This window comes from Rhea pennata, chromosome 8 (assembly GCF_028389875.1).
Source record: "Rhea pennata isolate bPtePen1 chromosome 8, bPtePen1.pri, whole genome shotgun sequence".
In the NCBI taxonomy this organism is placed as follows: domain Eukaryota; kingdom Metazoa; phylum Chordata; class Aves; order Rheiformes; family Rheidae; genus Rhea; species Rhea pennata.
Window position 1 is genome coordinate 3,758,559 of NC_084670.1, and position 23,629 is coordinate 3,782,187.

At 39.6% G+C, this 23,629-nt stretch overlaps 1 protein-coding gene across 6 annotated transcripts in view; it reads right to left on the bottom strand.

Moving 5' to 3' along the window:
- Nucleotides 1–23,100, bottom strand: part of PATJ (PATJ crumbs cell polarity complex component) — a 159,336-nt gene extending 136,236 nt beyond the window's left edge. For 4 of the 6 annotated variants that reach the window (XM_062581767.1, XM_062581764.1, XM_062581761.1 and 1 more), the window contains exons 1-9: nt 21,992–22,074; nt 14,870–14,925; nt 14,621–14,787; nt 12,698–12,889; nt 11,224–11,363; nt 9,237–9,435; nt 7,453–7,581; nt 5,453–5,665; nt 1,594–1,696 (exon numbers count right to left, since the gene is read on the bottom strand). In XM_062581767.1, the coding sequence (XP_062437751.1) occupies nt 1,594–1,696; nt 5,453–5,665; nt 7,453–7,581; nt 9,237–9,435; nt 11,224–11,363; nt 12,698–12,889; nt 14,621–14,787; nt 14,870–14,891 (1,165 nt within the window). In that variant the 5' untranslated portion in view covers nt 14,892–14,925; nt 21,992–22,074. Of the gene's footprint in view, nt 1–1,593; nt 1,697–5,452; nt 5,666–7,452; nt 7,582–9,236; nt 9,436–11,223; nt 11,364–12,697; nt 12,890–14,318; nt 14,446–14,620; nt 14,788–14,869; nt 14,926–21,991; nt 22,075–23,068 lie in introns of those variants that run through there. The other 2 variants (XM_062581762.1, XM_062581765.1) reach the window with 2 other exon arrangements.
- Nucleotides 23,101–23,629: the final 529 nt, after the last annotated feature.

The following is a 23,629-nucleotide window of genomic DNA, read 5'->3' on the forward strand; positions in this document are numbered from 1 at the left end:
ATCTCCGATAGAAAGAACAGCATCGATATCAGCACCTGTACATTGACCTCTATAATTTTTCCTTAATGTGGCTCACAGAAGGCCACCTCTTCCATGGATTTGTCCTTGTGCTTACACAGGCTTTAAACCACAATCACTTAAATCCATGCTGCATTTGATTTCAATAGGACTACCTAAGCTAAAAGTAAAGTATGTCCTTAAGTACTTTGATCAAGGCTTCAATCTATCCTCTTACAGCTTTAGAACTTTAAAACTTAATAAAAAAAAAAAAAGAAACATGGAAATCAGAAAAGCTGTCCTTTGTCATATTTTAAGTTTGGTTATTAATTCTAACTTTTAATTAGAACTAGGGAATTAAAAAATAAATAAAAAAAAACACAACACAAGCCACAGTAAAAACAATCATCAGTTGAAACATTAATCCTTCCCTTCCCACTCCACAATAAATATGACATGCTGATCTTTAATCTTAGTGAATCTTGACACATCATCCATCCTCTCCTCACTAACCTTCTTCAGACAGGCATACACCCACCTGTCCAATGTGCCTGATCCATGCTCAGCAAAGCCCCTCCATTAGTGCAGTGGCAAAAGCAGGGTTTGCAGCCTCACATGCACTCCTCCCCAACCCCTGTTGCTCCCAGTGCTCACTGCCCTCGCCTGAGAGATCCCAAGGGGCAGCACCAGAGAATGTTCCGGCAATGAAGAAGGCAGAATAAGCAACTCCAATTGCATCACGATTTCTCCATTCCCAGAATATTTTCTCAAGTTCCACAAGGAAGGGGAGGAGAGGAAAAACACTACCTCTTTGTGCAGAATCAGGTACTCAGTAGAGTCAATTTTAAACAAGTTATCATCTGTGGAACCAACAACTGAAAAATGAGTTTATAGTTCTAATTTAAAGTGAACGTAGAAAAACCTGATTCCATGTTCCCATATGCAAGCACAGATATTTTAATCTGTTCCCAGAATTCAGACACCAAAGCAGCCATCTGTCACAAAAAAGTACATCACCTTGTGAAGGTGGCACAGCTAAGATCCTCTGTATCGCCTGCCTGGCAGAGACACGGACTGGTTAATCTGATTGATCATTTCTACCCTAACATCAGCAATTCATTAAATAAATGAAAGTGCATGTTGAGCTATTTTTTATGTACTGAAGATGCCATTCAAAAATTGATGTGATCTGGGGACATCTGATGCTCTGTTTTAAAAGTCTTCTTAAAATGTATTATGTGAATTGTTATATGTATTATGGGGCAAAAATAAACTATGAGGACAGGAATCTGACTACACTGAAATCTGTATGTGCAGGAAGTGTCTGTTACATCTTTAAATCTTGCACAGTTTGATCTAAACATGTGAAATTCGCAGTCAGCAGTTTGATGAGAATCAATTTTTAAGCTAATTATAACTCTTAAACAATTTTGTAGCTGAACAAACTTCACTTTGCAGTGACCTCTCCAAGTATCTTTTTCCACAGATTTTGTAGGTTACTCTGCTTCAAGGAAGTGCTATCCATTTTCCTGTTAGTGAATAAAGGCTGTTTGAGAAGTCCCTGTCCTAGACATTCCAAAACCACATAAAACCCACCTGTATCGCATATGCCAGCATACCCAACAATTGTTATCCCCAGGCTTTGCCCATTCTTTTTTATAAGTTCAACATCGTAGGTCTCAAAAAGGTCGTTATTATCCTATAAATAAAGCATAAGAAAACAAAGAAGCCTGTAATTTCTCAGTACCATTAGCAAATTGCAGGTTAAGCTCTTCAAAAGTGAGCAGTGATTTTGATTTTCCTACTTTAGCAGGTATCACATTTACAGAGAAGTACCCAGCATTTGATGAAAATAAATATCCCTAAAGTCATTACTTGCTTTTGAAATTCTTTGCTATTACATTTTTCACCTACCTGTCAGAGGCATAAAATTTATATTTTACTGAAAACAAATGGTTTCATTAGACTGCTCAGGGGCCATTTTCCCTTGGACTCCACTGCTACTTAGTAACAGCAAACTTCCCAGTCTAGCCCAAAACACAACAGAAATCCTGAATGCCCTGAGAATTTCTTCTCTGCCCTTCATCTGTCATCATGACACAAGCAGTGTCATGAATCCACCTGCCTGAGTTGCTTCTGTTGTGCAGTTAAGAAGCAAAAAATTGTTACAAAAACATGGCATCATCATATCATACATTCCTGTCAGAAAAAGAGATGCTTATCTCTCATTGTTATCATCTACTAAGGAACCGAGGGATAGAAGGAAAATGATCTCATAAGTGAAACAGGTTTTATCCCCTGAAATGAAAGAAATCACACATACACGCAGTAGGCACATCTCTACTACAGAAGGAGTTCTCTGCCTAAACACATATGGGAAACCATGTAGATGCTTAAGTGTATTTTATGCCTTTATGCTAGACACCAAACTCGAAACTCTACGTTAAGGTAGTAATTTTATGCACATGAGCTTATGAAGTTTGATACAATTCTATTCTGAGTTTAACTCCATCAAACTGCAAAGAGCACTGGAAGCCACTGGAATGTCAAAGGCAACGCAAAGCCAAAGATGCATTAGTTTGCACTAAATGAAAAATATTTTTAAGGCCTAACAGAAAAAGAGAGAATATTGTACTGTAAACACTTCATTGAACAGATAAAACGACTTCTCATAAAAACAATACTTGGGGGGAAAAGACATGACCTGTTCTCTGGTCTCTGAACCCTTCGCTTATTCCAATTACTAAGAAAACCTAAAAGCCAACAGCTAAGTTTGTTACTGATATTACTCTGGAGAAGCGTACAGAAAAGAAGTCCTTCAAAAGTTGGCTTCATTATGTCCCATTGTGCAGTTAATTCTAGTCTGACAAGTAAAAATCAGATGTACAAGACAAATTAGTACAGGATAAGTTCAAGATGAGGCCACCTCAAAGACACTGCTAATAGAGAACAGAAAAATGAGCAAGCGCATATACTCCCAAACTGTGGGATATCAAGGGATAAATTAAAATACATGAAGTTGTTCATTTTCAATAATCTATCTGCTTATACCAGTTAGATCAAAAACAAGCACACGACCAAAGTAAGGTCTGTTGAAGGTAATGAAGTCAAGAGGGCTAGTGTCACTGCTAACAAAATTAACACGGAGCTGGGAAAAGGAAAAGGTTTCTTGAGAAGATAGCACAAGAGAAGACAAAAGAAAAACTAAATCAAATGCCAGCCAAGCATCTCCTATGGAGGAACCTACATTAAAAGCAAGGCAAAGCTGTGGTTGTGCCTATTTCACCCTTAGCTGAAAGAGAAACCAGCAGACAGCTATCTCCTTTGTTATCACATCTCCCTCTGCGAGTCAGCTGCTTAAGTGCTTTTCAACTCTCTCACTCCATAAGATGCTGATGGGGAGGAAGACAGTTTTTGTGCTCTGTCACTTATCTTTAGGAGAGGGAATCAAAACGGCAGCCAAGCCCTTAGTGACATCTGAAATGGAACTATAGTCTCAAGAGTCCTGCTATTCTGGCAGTCAGAAGTTCTTCACCACCACTGCTCTAGCTCTGCAGAAATACTCCCCGAGGAATGTTACTGGCAGAATACAAAGATATTGTAAGTGGAGCCTGGAAATATCATGGTACAGAGTCCTAAATACAGCCAGGACAAGAGGGCTGCTAATACTGCAGACAGTATCTTGCAGAGTACAAATAGTATGTCTGTTTTCTTGTGCGTATACATAGACAGAGAAAAATGACAAAAAAAATCAAAAATGCATTTCTGATGATTTGTAAAATAATCCTAAGAGAAGGGAAAAAAACAGAAAAAAGGAAAAAACTTTTGATACTCCAAAGCTTACAACTAGTGAGACTACTCAGAAATTAGAGGGAAATATTAAATCACAAGAAGAAAGCTCTGTTGTGAATCAGACACAAACTGAAAGATGGAGCAAGAAAATCACAAATAAACTAATAAATATATTCAGATTGGCCATCACTCTTGACTTCAGCAAATATATCATCACAGCAGAAAGAGGGATTTCTTCAAATGTAAATGTGCAGGCTCCATCAGTCCAGAAAGCAATAGATGACATTCAGAAAGAAATAGATGCAGTTATACAAATAGATTTTTTTTTTCAAATTGCATACCAGGAATAAGGAGGACATTGAAAAGATACTCAGAAATAACATTGTAGAAAGGCTGCAGAATCTATGAGGCTCAGGGTTGTTCAATGACAAACTGCTAAACAAGTCAGATCAGTCTTTGAAGCAGGAAAGAGAGAAAAACAACATTTTGTAGAGGAGACGGCAATCAGAACCATGTTATTTTTTCCAAAAACAAGTCTTCGGAAATAAGATGTAGCCAGAGATAAAGTGCTTAATAACTATGTTGATTTTCTAGGAATGCCCTCCCCCCTCCCCCGAGAGTATTAAATAAGATGGGCCCACTTTTAAGAATCTCACTTTAAAGAATGTGGCTTACCCATTCTCCATCTCTCTGCCACTACAGCAACTTCTCTTCTTGGAAGAAGAGCTTGTGAAAGACCCACAATACTTCACTGTCTCTTGGCTGCACTTACAGTAGCCATTCCAGAAAGATGTACAACTTTTCTCCTTCCAAATGCTAATGGCTGCCTTTGCAGAGATGGCCCAACAAGCAAGAATGCAAATACAAATCAATATGACTGCTAGTCTCACCTTTAAAACTGGTGCTTTAAAAAAAAACAGCTCTTCACTTGTAAGTTACATTCAAGAAACTAGACAAGAAAGAAAAGGCTACTCGGATTCTACACCTAAATCTAAGCAGCACAGTAGTAGCAGATGGTGCACAAGCACAGCTTTGTTTATGTTTCAAGACCTACTGTACACTTAGTGTAGCATTTGTTGATTTTAATTACTCAAAACTGAAAAGAATGACTTCAAAAACAAGAGACTTTGATATGACCATGATAAGATTTGCTAAAACAAGTTTCAAAATTTGTAGATATATTTCCTATCACAGACAGTACCGTAGACTATGAAAACATTACACTTATGTTTCATAAAAAAATGATTGTGCTGAATAATTCTGCTTTGGCCACAGCACTAGATTTTAGACTAGGGAAATTCACATTCAAGTTTTAAATCCACTTACAAGTGATTGATTAGCAAAAATGTAATGAGCTATGAAGGAGAACTAAGAGTGCCATTTATTGATAATGTTTATGGTCTTGGTAATTAAATCACTCACTTTGAAATAAATTCTGTAAGGCTGGTCATTCTGACCCCAAGATTATAGGTATTTATAGCACACCCGAGAAAGGGAAAAATTATAGAAGGCAGGGATAAAATAATGGCCACTTAAAAACATATAAATGGTTCTGGAAACTCAGATGAGGAGAAGCACTTCAGGTCTCATGAACACTCTGTTCTCCACCTCCTATAAGCCACAAACATACTTAAAATGTCAAAAATAAACATCAAATACTTACATTCCCATTTTGAAAGGAAGGTAATGTACTAACTGGCCAGCTCACAGGAGCTGGTGGAGTCTCTGTAATTTCATACTTCGGGTTTCTTGCAACTGTCATCCTAACAGAGTTCCCACAGTTTCTCAGCACTTGGGCAACCTGTTCACTGGTCATTCCTTGAACATTCGTCCCACCGATCTGTAAGATGTGATCTCCTGTCTGGAGCCGCCCATCCTTCAAACACAAGTAAAAGTGCAAAAAAAATGTTTCCAGTCTGTAAATAAAACAGCTCTTTCACATTACAAAATTGAAACTGCATACAGGCATTTTCATGGCCAGGTCACCCAATGCATAAGAATACCATATAATTAATCAGCACTGCAACATAAATAATTCAAGTAGGTGTTCGAATAATTAAGCACATTTTTTTTCTAAAGTAGTTAACACTGGTGCATCAACTTTTTTAAAATGAAGCAAGATAAGCAGGTTGAATAGTACTGTTCCTAATCAAGTGTTTATGTTTCTCATTGGAGGGGGAAGGGGGAGACCATCAATGCTTTATAATCTCATAGTCTGTTAGGTTCTGCTGTTTCATACAACAGTCCTCATAGAATAGGGGTCAGAATACGAAGCACAGCATTTTGATTTCAGACTCCTCAGGCAATCTCCTAATACTTGTGTATTAACTTTGCAATTTTTTTCTCATGTGACTAGCTGCTACGCAAGAGAGTAATTCCACTGAAGGTAACAAGACTCCATACACACACAATTATCATGTAAATAAAACAGTTTAAGATTCATACATCATTATTTCTATTATAAGCAAGCATTCATGGAACCAGTTCTTCAGCTCGTATTGATCAGCACAGCTCCACCATCTTAGGCACACTGATTTACACAGCAATCTTACTGGTGTTATTCCTAAGACTAACCCAAACTCATTTACAAACTCATCCAGCTTTTAAGGGGTGTGTGTGTGTGTGTGTGTGTGTGTGTGTGTTCATTATTTCATGTTTTTAATGATCTCTCATTCAGCTGAGAATAATGTGCAAGTTCTTAACTCACAGGCATCGTTTGTGGCCAGAACACTTCATTCCTTACAGCAAAACAGGTGTTACACAATAATTAAGAGACACTTACTTATACATGACAGGTTCAGAGAAAGGCAGTCAAGCAAAAGCTAACATTTTCCAATAAAGCTCTTCGAATCTCCAGTTTTCATTTCTGTTCCATACTAAAAACCTACCCTAGGCTGCCTCTTTCTGCGTGTTACCAGACCTTGTTTGCATACCTAGGGTTCCAGACCTCAAATACCACCACGTCGTGACCAAATTCACAATAAAAATCCAAAATCTGATTGCTATTCATATGTTCTACTCCTGAGATGTGGCAACACACAGTACTGGGTCTCTGAAGACAAGCAAACCAAGGTTGCAAACTGTACTTGTGCAACTCTAAAGATACCACTAACTACAGAAGGCTCTGTATTGATCTCCTTGAACTGCTCAGACTGCAAGACACAGATCCAAATCGCTTTAAAACCAAAACCAGTATAAAGATAGGACTTTAACTTGTGTCTGGATCTTGCAACACAATTACTCCAATGGCACAGATTCCCTTGTCTGAGAATTGTTTCCAGAGTTTGTCCTTACAGCTGTTGCCAAATGTATCAAGTTTTACAGAATACGCAATCCAATAGGAGTACTTGTCCCCCCAGACTGACCAAAGGTTGAAAGTATTGAAAGTATTAGAACAACTTGGACAACATTTCAAAATTTCTGGATGTTCTACAATATTAGAAAAGCCAAAACATGCCTGAGAAACAACTTAATGCAGATTAGGTACTGACTTTTTCCTCAATCATACCTTTAACATATTTATTTATAATGTACACATTGGCATTCAGACTTCGATGCTATCACCTTCCTTTTGTTTAAGTATACTAGTTTATTTTAAGATTGTCAGAAGCAGTTAATTATACTTTGCAATCAAACAAGAAGCGACAAAGTACAAGAAATTACCCGATCTGCCAGTCCCCCAGGAACAATTGTTCTTACAACCACACCATTCGACTTTCCTCCTACAATTCCAAAGCCCAATCCGGAACCATCGTTAATCAGCTCAACATCTTCAATGTGGCCCCAATGAATCTGCAATTAATTTAAAAAAAGGAGGTTTTAATTTCAATTGATCTTTAATGTTTCCCAGTTTCGCATGCAGTGGCAACGATGAGAATTAATCAAAACAATTTTCTCTCTCTGCCCCACATATTGGAGATATACTAGATTTTGGTCAGTCAGCTTCATTTCCTAATAAAAACTCAATGGGATTTCTCATCTGTTTTTAAACATACATTTTGTCCTTTACTTTCATAACAGGACACTAAGAAAAGGCAATTTTAAGATTTTCTTGCCAAAATGAAAACTATCCTTTTAGCTTCTCATAAATCAGGAATACTGCAAACAGAGGGGGAAAAAAAGAGAGAGAGAGAGAGAGAGAGAGTGAGAAAGAGAGAGGAAAGAAGCTCGCATTGGCCTAGTTTTCATTTACTCTTGCCCAGCTTCTTATTTCTGTTATTTTACTTATCCTCTAAATACCCTACATACTCTAAACACTAGTACATGCTGAATTAACAGCACAATATAAAGTTTTGCCATACTGAATTGGAAGCATGTTTCCAAGCTACACTGTATCATGACCTTGTGTTCTACAAGACAATCTCAAAATAACAAAGCTGTTAAGCAACCCAAACGCAGCCAATGTTTCTGTCAGATTAATATCTCATAGAAACCAAAATGGAGCAAAGTAGGCAGATTTAAGTCTTCTGTGAATAAAGGATTTATTAGCATACTGAAAAATCTTTGCCAAAGCCAGTTAAATATCATAAAAGAAGTTTAAAGACCCCCTGTAGAGATATATATTTGTATTTTATTTTGTTAGTCTGTTCTGTGCAGATCTTTCAATGAAAAGGCAGTTAAAGTTTAATTCTTTAAAATTTTCAGTGCAATAAACAATATTGATTATCCACTAAAACCTTCAGATTTCACTAGCTCTGTAATAATCATGAGGGAAATAATTACCTAGAATAAGGAAAAGCAGTACTCTTAACCAGATTTTCATTGAAACCTACTTGTATAATAAATTAAGATTCCAATATTGCAAGCCCTGTATTTAGGTGTGTAGTTCAACAAAATTCAGAGAAGCCACCTGGACCATACGGTTTGAACACTGATGCAATTCAGCCCTAGTTTATTACACCTCCAACCGACAACCTCTCCTGTTCAAGAAAATTAAAGTGTTCACAATCAATGAAATTTACAGATTAAAAAAATAAAAAAGACAAACAGGAACTCAGAAGTTCCCTTAATAGATTAAAAAAAGAAAAAAAAAGGCTTTCTGTTTTGAGCAATTCAAGTTTTAATGGCTTGGGATATTTCAAGCAGTGCTCAAGATAGGCTATGTTTACCCTCTTTTAAGATGTAATCAGAGCAACATCTTTAATTGCTGAGCACAAGATTTCAGCTGGATATACTTGTAAATCGCAGACCCTGCTGCTAAAAATATGTTGATCTACTAAAGCTTCTGCTAGCCCATAAAAACCCAGGATCTATTTTATAACACCTTCATGCAGCTTTGCAATGGAAACATTCTACTTAACTGCATGATCAGTTTCAATCAAATGCCATTGCATATAAAACCTGATTAAAAAATAAAAAAATAGGTAAAGCTAGCTAACACAAACAGTTACAACTATTAAAAAGCCCATGCTAGTTCAAAATCTGATTTTGACAGTCTTACAACTTACAGTCTCAGGTGGATTTATATCACTTGGTAAGACAGCCGAAGTTCTGCTGTTTCCTTGAACTGGCTCCCTAGCAACAACCAGATGTAAAGATCCTGTGGATTGTTGGAGGAGCGCAATAGCGTGCTGATGGGAAATGTTCTGATCCAATGGGGTGCAATTAATGGCCAGTATGTGGTCATTTTCCTTTAGTCTTTGATCCCTTAACAAAACGTTAAAAGAAATTTTAAAATGCAGCACAGTAACTTCATAACAGGCTAGTGTAATCTAAATACGATCATGCAAAATACACAGTTATGAAAGGTTAAATGATTTACATAAAGCAGTATCTGCTTAATAGACTGTCTTCACCAACAGAAAAATTACATGCCGTTCACATTGTCTTGAACAGACCAACCAAATCAAATTTTGTTGCAACACTGCCATGATATACTAGTTTGATAGATTTCTTCCTTTGCTTCTATTCAAAATTCAATGAAATTCCCTCATTCTTTCTTGATTATGTTGAGTTACAGGACAGAAAACTCCAGTTTTGCAGTTATATAATGAACAAGGAACTATTCTTTACTACTGTCTGCACTATGTGACATCTCCAAGTACCCAAAACTCAGGCTACGATATTGTTTTGTATCATTATTTAACATAAAGATATTTATATTGTACTCAAAAGAATTTACAATATCGAACTTCCAACATCAAACTTTCTTCAGGCAATAGACAGCTCAACTTACATTAAACATATATCATAAATAGTACACTGTAATAGTATAAATCTCATGGTTAATTCACCCTAGCAATGAATTTAGATTTGTGACAAGAGTGAAACGATCATTCATCTGCTTTGTTAAATATTCATTCTGAGCACGAGACCAAACTGTTACTTAGACAGACACTGCCTTCAAAGCTCTGTAGGAATCCAAAAAAAAGTCTCCAGGAGATCTTGTCTCAGAAGGAAAACTTGAAGCATACTGAGGAAATTTATAAAAACCCAAAACAATGTAACTGCATGTCTTAACTAACACATTTTAAACTTCATTTTTATCATGCAATATTTAAGATCTTTCCCTGAAATCTCTTTTCACAGGCACTAATCATATTTTAGATTCCCTCATTAAAGAAAGCAAGCAGCAGGTCATCAAATCCTAACGTGAGATATTCACCCTCCTCTGACATCCGGATCAGTCCATCTGTCTCCACTTTGAAAAAGCCTAATACGCTTTTCTTTAAGTGCTCTATGGTGTGTTCTCTGTGGGCCCATAGCCATTATCATTCCAACCTCTCCCCACTCTTTTTGTCATCCTGTGTTGGCACTTCCTGACATGTGTTATTTAAAAAGTGACACCAGTGACTTGAAATCTAGACACATTTTCTTTAAACATAATTCCAAGCACTGTATTTGTCTCATGCCAACTCTTGTGGTTTTACAATCACATTTTATTTTTAAAGGATTGCTCTGCCTTTTGTTTTTGGGCAAAAACCCACAGACAATACGGGGGAAGACTGCCTGAAGCCTTGATTCTATGATGACATCTGTGCAGGGATCTGTCAGGAGGATTGGATCTAAACTTACACAGGAAAAACAGTAAAATCAACTATAAATAAAAGCATTGTCATATGCACACAAATAAAGAAACAAAGGGAAAAAAAATCTTCCAGGGATACAATGGATAACAATTCAAATAGAGGCTAATTTTATTTTCCTTGTATTCTTTTGTGAGTTTTCTTTGTTTTATACTCACTGCTCAAGATTCTCTTGAGCGATTCCTGGAAAATCCATTTATGAAAGGCTAGGATATTTAAAACTCATCTGAAAATCTGGTCCCTGGAACATGAGTTCACTTATTTGAATAGCCAGAATTCAGGCTACCTCCTACAAAATATCCCATCTGATAACTCAGACAAAGATGTCTGATGAGGTTTTCAGTGAAAATCATGGCTTACATCTTCATAGAAATACTGCAGATTTAAGATACAACTCTAAAAATCTCACCTGTCAGCTATGCCTCCTGGCTGGACTTCTTTGACAAAGATACCAACTTCTCCCGAGCTGTGGTTTTTAAGGGCGACCACACTAAATCCAAGACCTCCAACAGAAGGCTTATCTATCTTTATTGATTCTATTTGTCTACCCTAGTAAAAAAGAAAAAAAAATACTAATTTTTAATGCAATAGAATGAGCTGGTTTAAAATTTATGAACATCACGAGAATTATTCTCCTCCTACGACTAAACAAAGACAAAATACTGAATATGTTATTTCTATAAAAGCTCCTCCATTTATTATTTTTAATATAACAGAGTATTGGATATGCAAGCACTCTGAGGTTCTGAAACCTCAGGGAATTTAAGAGCTGCTTTCACACTTCATTCACATTATGAGATGAATTCCAAACTGGATGAAAACTATGAATGAAGTGCTGTCTAGAGCAATATATTTGGGATTTCTGGAAATACTGCACAGCTAAACTAAATTACTTGTCTTTGGCTCCTTTTGCTTTTAATGCAAACCTTTTTTAGATTTGTGTTCAAAAGACTGCAGCTTTTAAATAAAGAAAATAATTTTCTTCCCCTCCCTACCATTTCATACTTGATGCTAAAAATGTTTGCTTTTCTAGCTACCTTTTCAGTTCTAATACAAAATTTCTGGGGTTGTTTACTGGGAAGTATTACTTAGAGAAAGCACTTATATTACAGCTGTTTTATCCAAAATAATGTGCAGTCTTTACCGCTAGATCTTTTATTGGATTAGTTAATGACACACTAATGAGAAGAGTTATGCTCAAAATATTACAGCTACATTAAGGTAGTCAATTAGCAACAGTTACTTAATATAGAAAGGCACGACTAACCAATTAAATTAATGGTTCAAAGTAACACAGAACAATATATTCATGGTATAAATGCCAATCCCGCATGGGTGAATGTCTGCACCTGTGTAAGTCTCCAAAAGCATCTGGTACATGCTACATCACATGTTAACGAAATCAGCATCTGTCTGGCAAAGTTAAGAAAAATTAAATGAAGAGTTAAATAAAATATTAAACACTGGTTCTTTTAATCGTTTGCACTGTTCATATATCAAGAAAGCTGGTAAGTTTCCAATTCAAAATGTACTTGATGAAAAAAGCCTTTTTCCATTCAAACAAGTTGCTGCAGAAAATGTCCATTTTCAATTAAGTGTCAGCAAATGCCAAAAATGTTCTCTGGAAACGGAAATTTCTTTTCTATGTTGGTGTGTTTGATAGAGAATAAAAAAAATGGCAAAGAAAAGACTTTCCATTTTTGATGGTATCTTTCACAGGGAAAAGTTATCCTCAGCAGCTCTAAATTCTTACTGACTAGGAGGCACTGCATTCTCAGATACACAACAGAAGAGCGTGTTTGGCAATGTACTCCAAAGGCACACATGGAAAAGTCTGACATTAGAGGGAAATAAGTTTTGTGTGCTGAACTTGAGAGCCTTACCTTTGCCATCTGTTGGATGATTGTGTTAAATTCATTAACTCCTAGGTTTGGAATGAAAGTAGATGGTCCGGGTTCAGGTGAATTACAAGGTGTACACAAGCTCCCATTAGCAACTGATTTGTCAGCAAACACTAGTAGCCCTCTCTTAGTAAAATCAAAGTCTACTGAACGGTCTGGAGGCATATAATTAAGCTGTTGAAAATGAACAAAAACGTAGTAAAACTATTAAAAACATAAGGAAAGATTTCCACACGTAGAACGTTTTGTAAAGACTGCCAAATAAACAAGCATGTACATGTTTATATATAGATATTCACAGAAATACACTCACCTATATAAACTAGGCAATATTTACATATAAGCTACAGTCAAGCTGTCATGCCAAGTTTAAACTGGTTATCAGAAGGAAGAGTTTCCCAAAGATTTCAGCTGTGTTTCTATTCCACTCATTTTCCCCATTTGTACCACACCTTCCTTGCCTGTGCCCATTCCTCTCTTTTCACCCTCATATTCCAGAAACAACACAGACAAGCATCAAATATTAAAGAGGCACTGGTGCAATCACCAGACAAGCCTAAACAATTCAGGCACAGGAATCGCTATTTTTGTGAGTGACTTAGGCACTCAGGAGCCAAAGGCCTGGTCTATATTATGTCCTCCCCAGAGAGGAGACTAAAGTACAAACTACCTATCACTGAATACGCTACCATTGCTAGAACTCGTGGGTCAGTTTCTAGCCTTGACAGACAGCAAAGGAGTGTAAAAATAATGTGACACAGTAAACTGAAGAATTTGTCCTGAATGAAACTACTTGTTGGGGGGGGGGAGGGGGAGAAGAACATGATTTTAAAAAATTTAATAAAATCAAAATTTGCTAGTTACAAACATTCTGAACATGAAATCCATTATGCCATGGCTACAAAACATCATCTTAGATTTATTCGCATTTTCATAGCTTTTTTTTTTTTTTTTTTTACAGCTTGCAGCAAGATGCACCAAGTTTTGGAAGGAAGGAGCAGGAACAGATACAGCAACAAGGGAAGAAGGGAGAATGAATGGCACAGCCACTGCCACAAAGAACACATGCAATACATTTGGAAACGATGGCAAAGTTACCTCATTCCCCTGAGATCTGCCCCACTATGTTTGCAGCTGGGCAGGTGTAATAACAGCACAGGCAGAGATTGCTGCTGCTTATAGTATGCCACACTAGTCCTTGATTTTAAGTTTGCATTCCTGACAGCTAATTGCATAATGAGATCTGTTCATACAGATGTGTCATCGATCCCTGTGTCCACAAGATCGAAGTGCCAGATGGCATTATAAACTAACCCACACAAGTCCCTTCTGCTGCTGGAGCTAGCTCTTTTAAAGCTAGCTTGGATATATCTACATCACCTCTTGGCAAAACTTCAGGGGTGGTTTTTCTAGATTTTATTTCCCAAAGCAGGTTAACCATGCTTGTACAAGTCAGCAGGGACCAAGTGATGCCATCTTTTAAAAAGGTGAGATGCTGCCAGTCAGCTGATAAACAGCATCTAGCTTCTGGGAAAAACAAAGGGTCCCAGTTCCCACTGTGTTCAAAACTCCAGCTACTGGAGTTGATGCCTGTTGCAGATACCTGTCTCAAGACTGATGTGGTTCTCAACTTCTGCTTCTTCTGCATACTTTTCAAAGCATGTTGCCCCTATGATTACATTATGTTGCAATATCTCTTCTCATTTCAGTAGGGACTGTGCAGATACCAACTTGACTCAAAAAAAGAACAAAAACAAAAAAAAACCAAAAAAGACAACATTAATCACTCCAAGTTACAGCCTATTAATGACAGTGTCTTCATTAACACCAACCTACATATCCTGTTTTAAGTTCCAAGTTAAATATAGTTATTATCACACAAAACAATTGTTATTTTACACTCACTTGTTCCTTCAGTTGTTTGATGGATTGCTGGAGAGTCAGAATCTGGTTAAATAAAGGGCTCCTAAGTGTGTTACGCAAAACAGTCAGGTTTTCATTATGTGGAGCATCTCTTTTTTCATGGAGTTTTGTTTGCAGACGATCAAGGATCTGCAGCACCTGCTGTTTATCTGCACCCCAAAGTAGTACAAGTCAGGAACCGAGTTCCATTTCTCACAGCTTAGCAAAAGCAATTACTTTTCAATTACATACCTGCTGCAGGATTTTCAGGCATGTTGAAAGGTATTCTTGAAATTACTCAGAATAACCTAGACGAAGATAAAAAAAAATTAAAGGAAGAGTGAATTAAATTACAGCGTTCTGATTGGAGATAGCAGATAAATTATCAATAAATACACTACTTTCTTAACTTCACTTTATTCTATACTAATAAAATGCTAAGTTGACTAAAACAAAATCAATCAAAAAACCCTACTCTTTCCTTTTGTTTATGGAGCACTCAACACGGCTCTCAATACAGCTAGTTGCACTGTGACCTCAACAAAGATGAAATATTTCTGCGAGTTCTGTGTATTTTGTCTTTCATACACAAAAATGATGAACATCTCTTTACAGTATCTGGAAGAATGCAGATTATAAAATCAAACATTAGCCAAGGAAATTGAGTGGCAGCTGTGTTCAGTCAAATTATTTTAAATACAGACAACAAAGTTGTGACCTTTTCAAACACATGCAGATAAATCTTACTATTTAAGAGGTACTTTACTCTCATTTAATTATTTGTAGACAGTATCTTTATCACAACAGCTTAGTCTTGCAACAGGGCAAGATAGGTGAAACCTTATATCCTTTTATAAAACCATTCCATAGAGCCATAGAATTGCCTCCACATATAAGGCAGCATACCATTAAGGCCTAAAATAGGTCAAATCAATTCCTACTTCAACACTTCCTTAAGGGACCTCAGTTCTAATCCCAGCCCTACTGCTGATCTGCTGAATAGGTAAAAGAAACACTTTCACTTCTCTGTTCCATGTGCCATCCTTTGTCCTTTCTCTTTACATGACAAGCTTTGAAGGAACAGAATATCCTTTATCATGTTCCTCTACAGTGCCAAACAAAACAGGTCTCCAGCTGTGGTTGAGGCTTAGATGGCAGTATAAAAACAACTGACTTGCAATTAGTAGTTATGATAAATGTGTACCCTTACATGCATGTTATTACCTTGATGCAGAGCCTGTCATCCTGAAATCTGTCAAGGCAGTCAAACCAAAACATACACAAGATTTCTTCACTCAGTGCAAGTTCTTCTGAACAAAGTCAAATATTTAACAGCACAATTTACCTAATTTTGACCCTACCCAGTATATAACTATGTAATTTCAAAATAATGTATTTTCATTATTTTGGAACAAAACCCAGCCATATAAAAAAAATATTCTTTTAATCCTGAAATTCAAGAGACGAAATGGTCATATGCATCTGAACATAATACCATGGTAAGCATATGCCAGAAACCATCTCCCAGTAGAGCTCCTGTTCTCTCAGCTCTGCCTCTGATACTTGCTGTGCTCACACTGAGAAAGTCCGATTTCTATAAGGACACTGGTATGTTCAAGATAACGTTAATCATGCAGATGAAAACAGAGTAATACAATAGCTTCTCTTCTCCCAAAAGAATCAGATTAAGCTGTTTTAAAGTAATTACAAAAAGGAGGCATGTTACAAGCCACAATTTTGTATTTATGCAACCTTTATTGTATCTGAGCAGTTCTGGCTTCTAAAAAAAATTGCTGCACAACTCAATGGGTTTGCGTGGTTTCCACCTAGGGCCAAGCAAAATGAGTCGCCTTGCAAGGCTATTAACAGATTTAGGAGGTCATTTTAAATCAAACTCATAGCAAGAGTAGAGGCGGCAAACCCATACAACCTCGAAGGATTTTCAGGAATGCATCTGAACTTCTGTAAGTGCTGCAACTTTATTTTCTTTTCCATTTGAAATAAAACACTTCTAAGAGCACAGCAGCCTTTAATTCTATGCTGAGATCTGATTCTGAAGAACAGATGAAAATACCATTTCCTTATACATTCTTAGGTCTTCATCTAAACAAAAAGGCTAAACTTAACCTCTTTGACTAAAAATATTGCAGGAATCTTAACAAAACAGGACAAAGACTATGAAAATTTTACTTTCTTTCAAATTTTACTTTCCTCCATTCATCTCGCTTCCTTTTTTCCTCCCACCTTACATCAGCAGTTAAAATCGGAAAAAAACCCTAAAGCAGGCAAACCAACATCGGAAAGAGATGCAGAATAACTCCTAGGAGGAACAGTGACTTGAAACACCTTTAAAGAGCTGTACAGTGAGGGAAAGATTAAACCCAGAAAAGAAATCCCAGTATGTCAGGAAATAAGATTAACTTTAATAATAAACTTTAATAAACTTTATACCACTATGCCAACCTAAGGGCTAGCTGAAGCTGTAAGAGCGGCCCAACCCTCCAGCATCCTTTTGGGAACTTGTCCTTCCTCCCCTTTATCAGCACTTGCATTCATTCACCCGATCCTGCAGTGAGTTGGTGCAGGGAGCTAAACATGGACTAACATTCACATTTTGCTAGGGTTAGCTTTCTGCACGCCTGGCTCAGCACAAGCAGTTACCCATACCAGCACGTCAGAGAGGGCAGAGGGGCTCAAACAGGGAGCGAGACCCCCACCTTGCAGCAGCAGCAGTTGCAGCAGCTCTGCTGCACTGGCAAACTGCACCACAAGAAACAGCCTGCGTCATTCAGAAACCACCTCTGTGAGCTCCATTGACAGGCTAAAAGATTAATTTTTTTTTCCATTACAGCGGGTGTAGCAATAGCAATTATGACAATGAGTACAGAGCCAAAAGAAGAAAAAATAGAGCAGAAAAATGTAGGTAAGACATCTAGGCTCCATCTAACACACAGAAGTCCCCTGGAGAAGGAGGTGAAAAAGCAGAAAAAAACAAAAGACCAAAACATACACACAGAGCAAGTTTCTCCTTCCTGCTTTAACTGCTGCAAAGTATTGCTAAGAGCTATTGCAGACCACTCTGCTCCAGCGGCAGCTGAAGTGGATGGACCTCAGGTACAATTCATGTAACATTTCAAGTTCACACAGCACTTCGGGATCCCTCGTGATCAAAGCTGGCCTCTAGCCAGACTGCAAAGATTTTTTTGGGCAACACATTAAAACCGCCATCAGTATTTCTTTCTTCTCCTTTCTTTTCTCCAAGTGAAAAGGGGGATGTTTTATTTTAAAGCAAACCAACAGCCCCTTCTGTTGTAAGGGGATCCCTGAGAATATAAACTAAAGTTGAATGTTTTCAAGTAATGCATAAGTGATGACAGTTCCCTAACTTGCTCTTGGGGGCCAGTGAAATACACAACCCCAGAAATTACTGATCAGTTTATGTTTGGCAACCCAAACAGGTCATTGCTAAACAATTTCTAAACACTAATGCTAATTTTGAGTGAGGTGGCAACAGACAGAATTTGCTAAATTAGGAGACCCACGCCTAGACATTAATCTTCAAGAGTGATCCGAAACACAATGGTTTCATCTCTTGAAAACAGCTCATCCACTGTGTGTTGAACTTCCCCAGCTCAATTCTCTTACTTCTACAGCCATCTATTTATCTGCTAGACAAAATGACAAACCTCAAAGTTTAAAATTCACATTGCAGCTCCGAGTATCACCATAAAATCATTGCCAAAAATCAGGAATTTCATAAAGGTTAGCATGGTCAGGAAAAAATATACTATTCAGCACAATGTACATACGGGTTTTTACTCTCTTCACTTTCGAGAGCTGAACTCAATGTATCACAGGGAGCAGGAAAGTTTCACAAAGTCTTGGGTGAAATGCCAGGACTTGGATCCTTTTCAAAAATAGACCTCGAGGAGGGGAGAACAAAAAAAAAAAAAAAAAGAAAAGAAAAGAAAAGAAAAAGAAAAAAAAAGAAAAAGAAAAAAGGAATTCCCCCATGCCAATGAGGACACCAGAAGAGCTGAAAGGTTTAAATCTTCCATCACCTCCACCCAGTCCCCACACTGCTGCTAGTTGAGCTGAGACACTAAGTGATCATCTGCTGCCTAACTCAGAGCTACAGAGGATCAAGACATCCTTGGCAGTGGATTTGACAAACACTTACCCTCTACAGAGGATTACTGAGACACAGAAGTATGAATTTTTCTCCTAGGATCTGAATGAGAACACAGTTAAGCTGGCACAGATTCTTCTGCCCATCTCCACTCACCTAACTACTACAACTGCTTCTGCCCGATGTCTTCAAGCTTGCCCGAGCCTCCTGGCTCCCACAAGTGGGCTCTGCAAGGCACTAGACCCATCTCACCCCAGTTTTCTAACTGTGCTCTACAGCCCTCTGCAGTCCCAATCACCAGCCTCTCCAAAAGCTATTTCCCTCATTTGACACCCGTCCCAAGCCTACCTGCTGGCTTCACAGCTCCGTACCTCCTTGCGGGCTTTTTGTCCCATAACACACACAGCGTACAGCTGGCTTGGAGTTAGGCAACTTGACTCTCCACACTCTGCCAGGAGAGAGCAGGTTCAGGGGAGTCAAGGAAAGCAAATGAGAGCTGGATTTGTTTGGTCTGGTGACAGACCAAGGACATGGCAGCTGAGAGCTGTGGTTGCAGGGAGAGTTCTGACTAGTCCAAGGGCGACCATGCTCATCGTGAGTGGCACCTTTTGGTACATTAGCTCCAGGACACAAGTCCTTGATGCGCAAGTGCTAACTGCTGCTATTTTTCAAAGGCTTCTAACATAGGCAATCTGGGCAGATTGTCACGGGAACAGCAAAGAGTACATCCTTATTCAAAGTCACCTTTCTGCACTAATGCATTTGGAATTTTTCCAGAAGTGACTGATACGGTGCATGTTTTTCCTTCATCAGTCCAGGAGAAATCTCTGACTTGGAAAATTTCAGCTCGAAGAGTTTAAAGTTTGACAAAGGCGAAAAAAAGGAAAAAACAGCATTTGATATACTTATCTTAATCTTAAATGGTCCTACCTCAACATCACCTATAATTTGTGATATTAAAAAAAAAACAGTTAAAAAGTCTTCACGCCGCTATGTGCTACTGAAGAAACAACATTATTCTAAAATATATTTTTGCTGTTCTACACAGTAGGCTGACTCAGTTTACCATCTTAGCAACGCACAAAAAAATTCAGTCCAAAAATGTTTAGCATGTGCACATTTTTCAGAGACCACTGTAAGCAAAGGTCCTGCTGTTTCACATAAACATTACAGGTTTTAATTAAAAGTGCAATAGATCTTCAATGTTTTTCAGTATCTCAAAATATTATACAACATATTTTGTGTTGACTACTTCAGGCACTTGAGATAATTGAATGGTGCTGTGAATACCTAAATACAAATATAGCATATATCTGCAGGATAAAGCAGGTCAAAGCTAAGTATTCTTACGTATGAAATAACTGATCCCCAGACAAGACAAGCGTACCCTGTAGTTACAGAGGATTATTGACTACAAGATGATGAAAGCAAATGAAACTGCGTGTACCTGAGATTACCAGCCTCCATGCTGCTCACGATGAACCTTACTCATTCTCAAAACATGCTAAGTTTTAACAAGCAGAACCTGAATTCCTGTGGGCTTGAGCCTCGAGGGGAACGTGCCTGTGTGGATTCTCCGACATCTAATAAAAGGGTGAGCTCAGGCTGAAGCCACTCTCAGTGGAGCAATAACGCAGCTTCTACTCAGAAACCTATTCTCACAAGGATTGTGCTTCTGGGATCCGAACACTGTCATGTTCTACTGAAATTAAACAACAAATCTGAAAATTATTACACATAACAGTGACACAAACAAACTGCTTCATGTGGGAGGAGAGTTGTTAGACTTGGAACCATAGTGCCGGTTTCTAAAGCTCAGAAATTCAAGGAATTGCACCCCACTAACTAACCCCTGCATAAAAGCCTGCTTCTTTAAGGATCTCTGAATTGAAAGCCTTTGACCAAAGTGTCTCCGACGGAAAGCTATTTCATCAGCACCTCCTCGCCTAGTTACAACAAATTCTTTATAAGCAATGAAGGCAATGCTAGCAGGCCCGCGGTGTCCAAACCGCGCTGCGAGGCCAGGCGTCGAAAAAGCGAGAAAAAGGTCAGAAACGCTTCTAGCAAAGCTACGACCAAAGGCTATTTAGAGCTGGGGGGGGGTTGGTGAGGGAACTCGACTCCTCCGAGAGTCGAGGGAGGGTGCCCCCCGGCCTTTCCCGGCTCCGCATCCCCCCGCACTTCCCCGCGAGGGGCAGGGCCGGCGCCGAGGTGGCCCCGCCGCGCGTTACCTGCGATGGCCGCTGGCTCGCACCTGGGCGGAAGCGGGAAGCGGGGCCGAGCAGCCGCACCTGCGGGGCGGCGCGGCAGGAGAGCCGGCCCCCGGGGGGGACGGCGCCGTGTGGGTTCACGTAGCTTTAGAAAAGGCCGTAGGGAAGTTTTTATTCACGCTCCTTTTGCACTAACTCGGTGGCAGGCGGGAGTTCGTGCTCTCCGTGCGCCGGAGGCTCGGCGTGCCGAGGCGCCTGCAGAGGTGAGGGAAGCGGGCCCTGCCACTGCAGCTCAGCGGGAGCGGCCCAAACCTCAGCAGCACTGAGGCTCGGACGGAGTTAAGCAATTCAGCGCTGCCCCGACACAGCACCGAAACAAAATTGCACAGCTGTGTGACCCAGCGCTCACTACAACCAGCGCTGTTCCAGGCAGCGCTCTGAAGCACACATTACCTGCAGCTTAAGAAATACTGAGAGTTGACAGGGACACCTTTCCCTTTAGTTTCTATCGCCAGTCTCAAAACACCGAGCACACACAAAGCCTGAGGCCAAGCTTAATGGGAACTATGGATGCTTTGTGCCCTCACACACTGTATGTTAGTCTGCTTTCACTTATGTATTTATCAAAAATATCAAATGAACCCCGCTAAAAATAATTTTTATTCTGGCTCATTGCAGATCTCATGCGGCCCTGCTAGTTACATAGGATATGCACTAAAAAAAGATTTGGAAATTAATTTCACTTCATAAGTGATAATTTGATAATTGACTTTCCCTCCTCCCAATGCCTTTTTTTTAACTAAACAATAGTTGCACAAAACACACATGCTAAGAACATATAACATGTTGTCCTCCTGTTTTAAGGATTCAGATTCCAAATGCCTAACTTCCTGGTCCTTACTCTCAATTTTAATTAACATAGTGCTTGTGAGAAGCAACAATTTTCTTGACAGTGATGAAGAGCAAGGCCTGTATTTATCCACCCAAGAGATGCAATGCAGACAAAAGAGCGAAGCACTTTTCTCATCAGCATACCTCAATCGTGATCTTGGAGGGCTGAGTTCATTATGAAGTGCACTCTGTCCCTGGCCTTTCTTTTCCAGTTGACGAAAGGAATATCAATTTTGATTTGCATACTTTGTTGAGCTCTAGACTGCCAATTTGGTTTACACAAGTCTCTCAAAAGCTGTTAGATGGCAATATTTCACATCACTGACTGAGAAAAGACATCTCTGCCAGCCATCCATATATTTTAGGTCTGCATTTTTACATTAGCTGGGACTGTAGCAGACTGTTCACTGGTACTGACAGACTCATGCATTTGTCACCATTTGCTCATGAAAATAATCAACTATGAAACCAAAAGATTTTCAGAAATGCTGGGTAATAATGACATTCTCCTATATACTATCTGGAAGTTGCTTTCATTCGTTTCTAGTTTCTAGGTCCCTACAAGTTTTTCAGGAAATGCTTCTAGAGCAGATTAAAAACTGGTAACAGCAGGGCAGCCTTTCCAGGTTATACTTCTGCTAAATGGTCTCTTCATCTCCTATAAACTGCTGGCGATCCTGGGCTGTTTATAACTGAAAACCAATGCCTTAAAATCAAATACTAAATTAAAAAAAAAATTAAAAGATCCTAAATAAAATAACTTTAAGGAATGAAAGAGAAGGATGGTAATTTCTGTAGACTTCCTTAAAAATAGCAAGTATTAATGAATATAAAGTGTGCCTGCTCTGGGCATTTAATATTCTTGTTCTACTAACAAAAGCTACAAGAGCACTTTTAACCACACACTGAATTTAAAGGTAAATATTCTTTTTATAGGATGGCTCTGCATTTGCTCCAGAAAAACGCAAGAATTCCTAAGAGTCTTATCCCCGGCCGGACTCTAGGGAAGGCGTATCCATAGCTGAGGAATTCCCCTCCCCTGGCCAGGCCGAGCTCCGTTTTTACTGTCGCTGCCTGGTCCTGGGGACAGGACGTGGCTCTCTCGGGACAACTCGCCAGGTCCTCACAGGCACCTGCTACTCGGGGCGATTGGACAGGGCCTGGCTGATAAGTTACTACTTCGCTTTTGGGACGGGCGTTCGGTCTGTTTCGGCTTCATACCTGCCTTCGCGCCCCCTCCGCCGCGCTCGTCTGCCCTAGCCGAGCTCTCCCCGCCTCAGGGCCAGCACGGGGGAGGAGCAGGTTTGGAGGTGGGGGGGGCAGGCTCTCCTGCCGCTCGGCCCCGGGGCGCCCCCCCACAGCGCTGCCAGAGCCGCTTCACACACACGGCGGCTGTTAACACGGCCCCCACCCCGCCGGGCGGACATCTTGAGTAAGGGCAGCCGCGGCGCCGTCGCCCACCGGCGGGGAGCGCGCGGCGGCCATCTTTGCTCAGGGCACAAGCCGGCCCGTCGCCCTGCCGCGGCGGTCGAAGCGCCATCTTGACCAGGGGCGAGCTGTGCCGGCAGCACTGGCAAGAGCGCCTCGGGAGCCGTGTTTGCTCGGGTCAAAAAAAAAAAACAAACAAAGAAGTCCAAACACGTCAACTACCCGAGATCAACCAGAAAAAAAAAGAAAAATCCCCGCCTCTACCCTCCGCTGCGGCAGCGCGGCCCGCTCCTCCCCGCCGCGCCGCCGGGGGCAGGCGAGTCAGCTGACGGGAACGGCTCCTTCCCATCATGG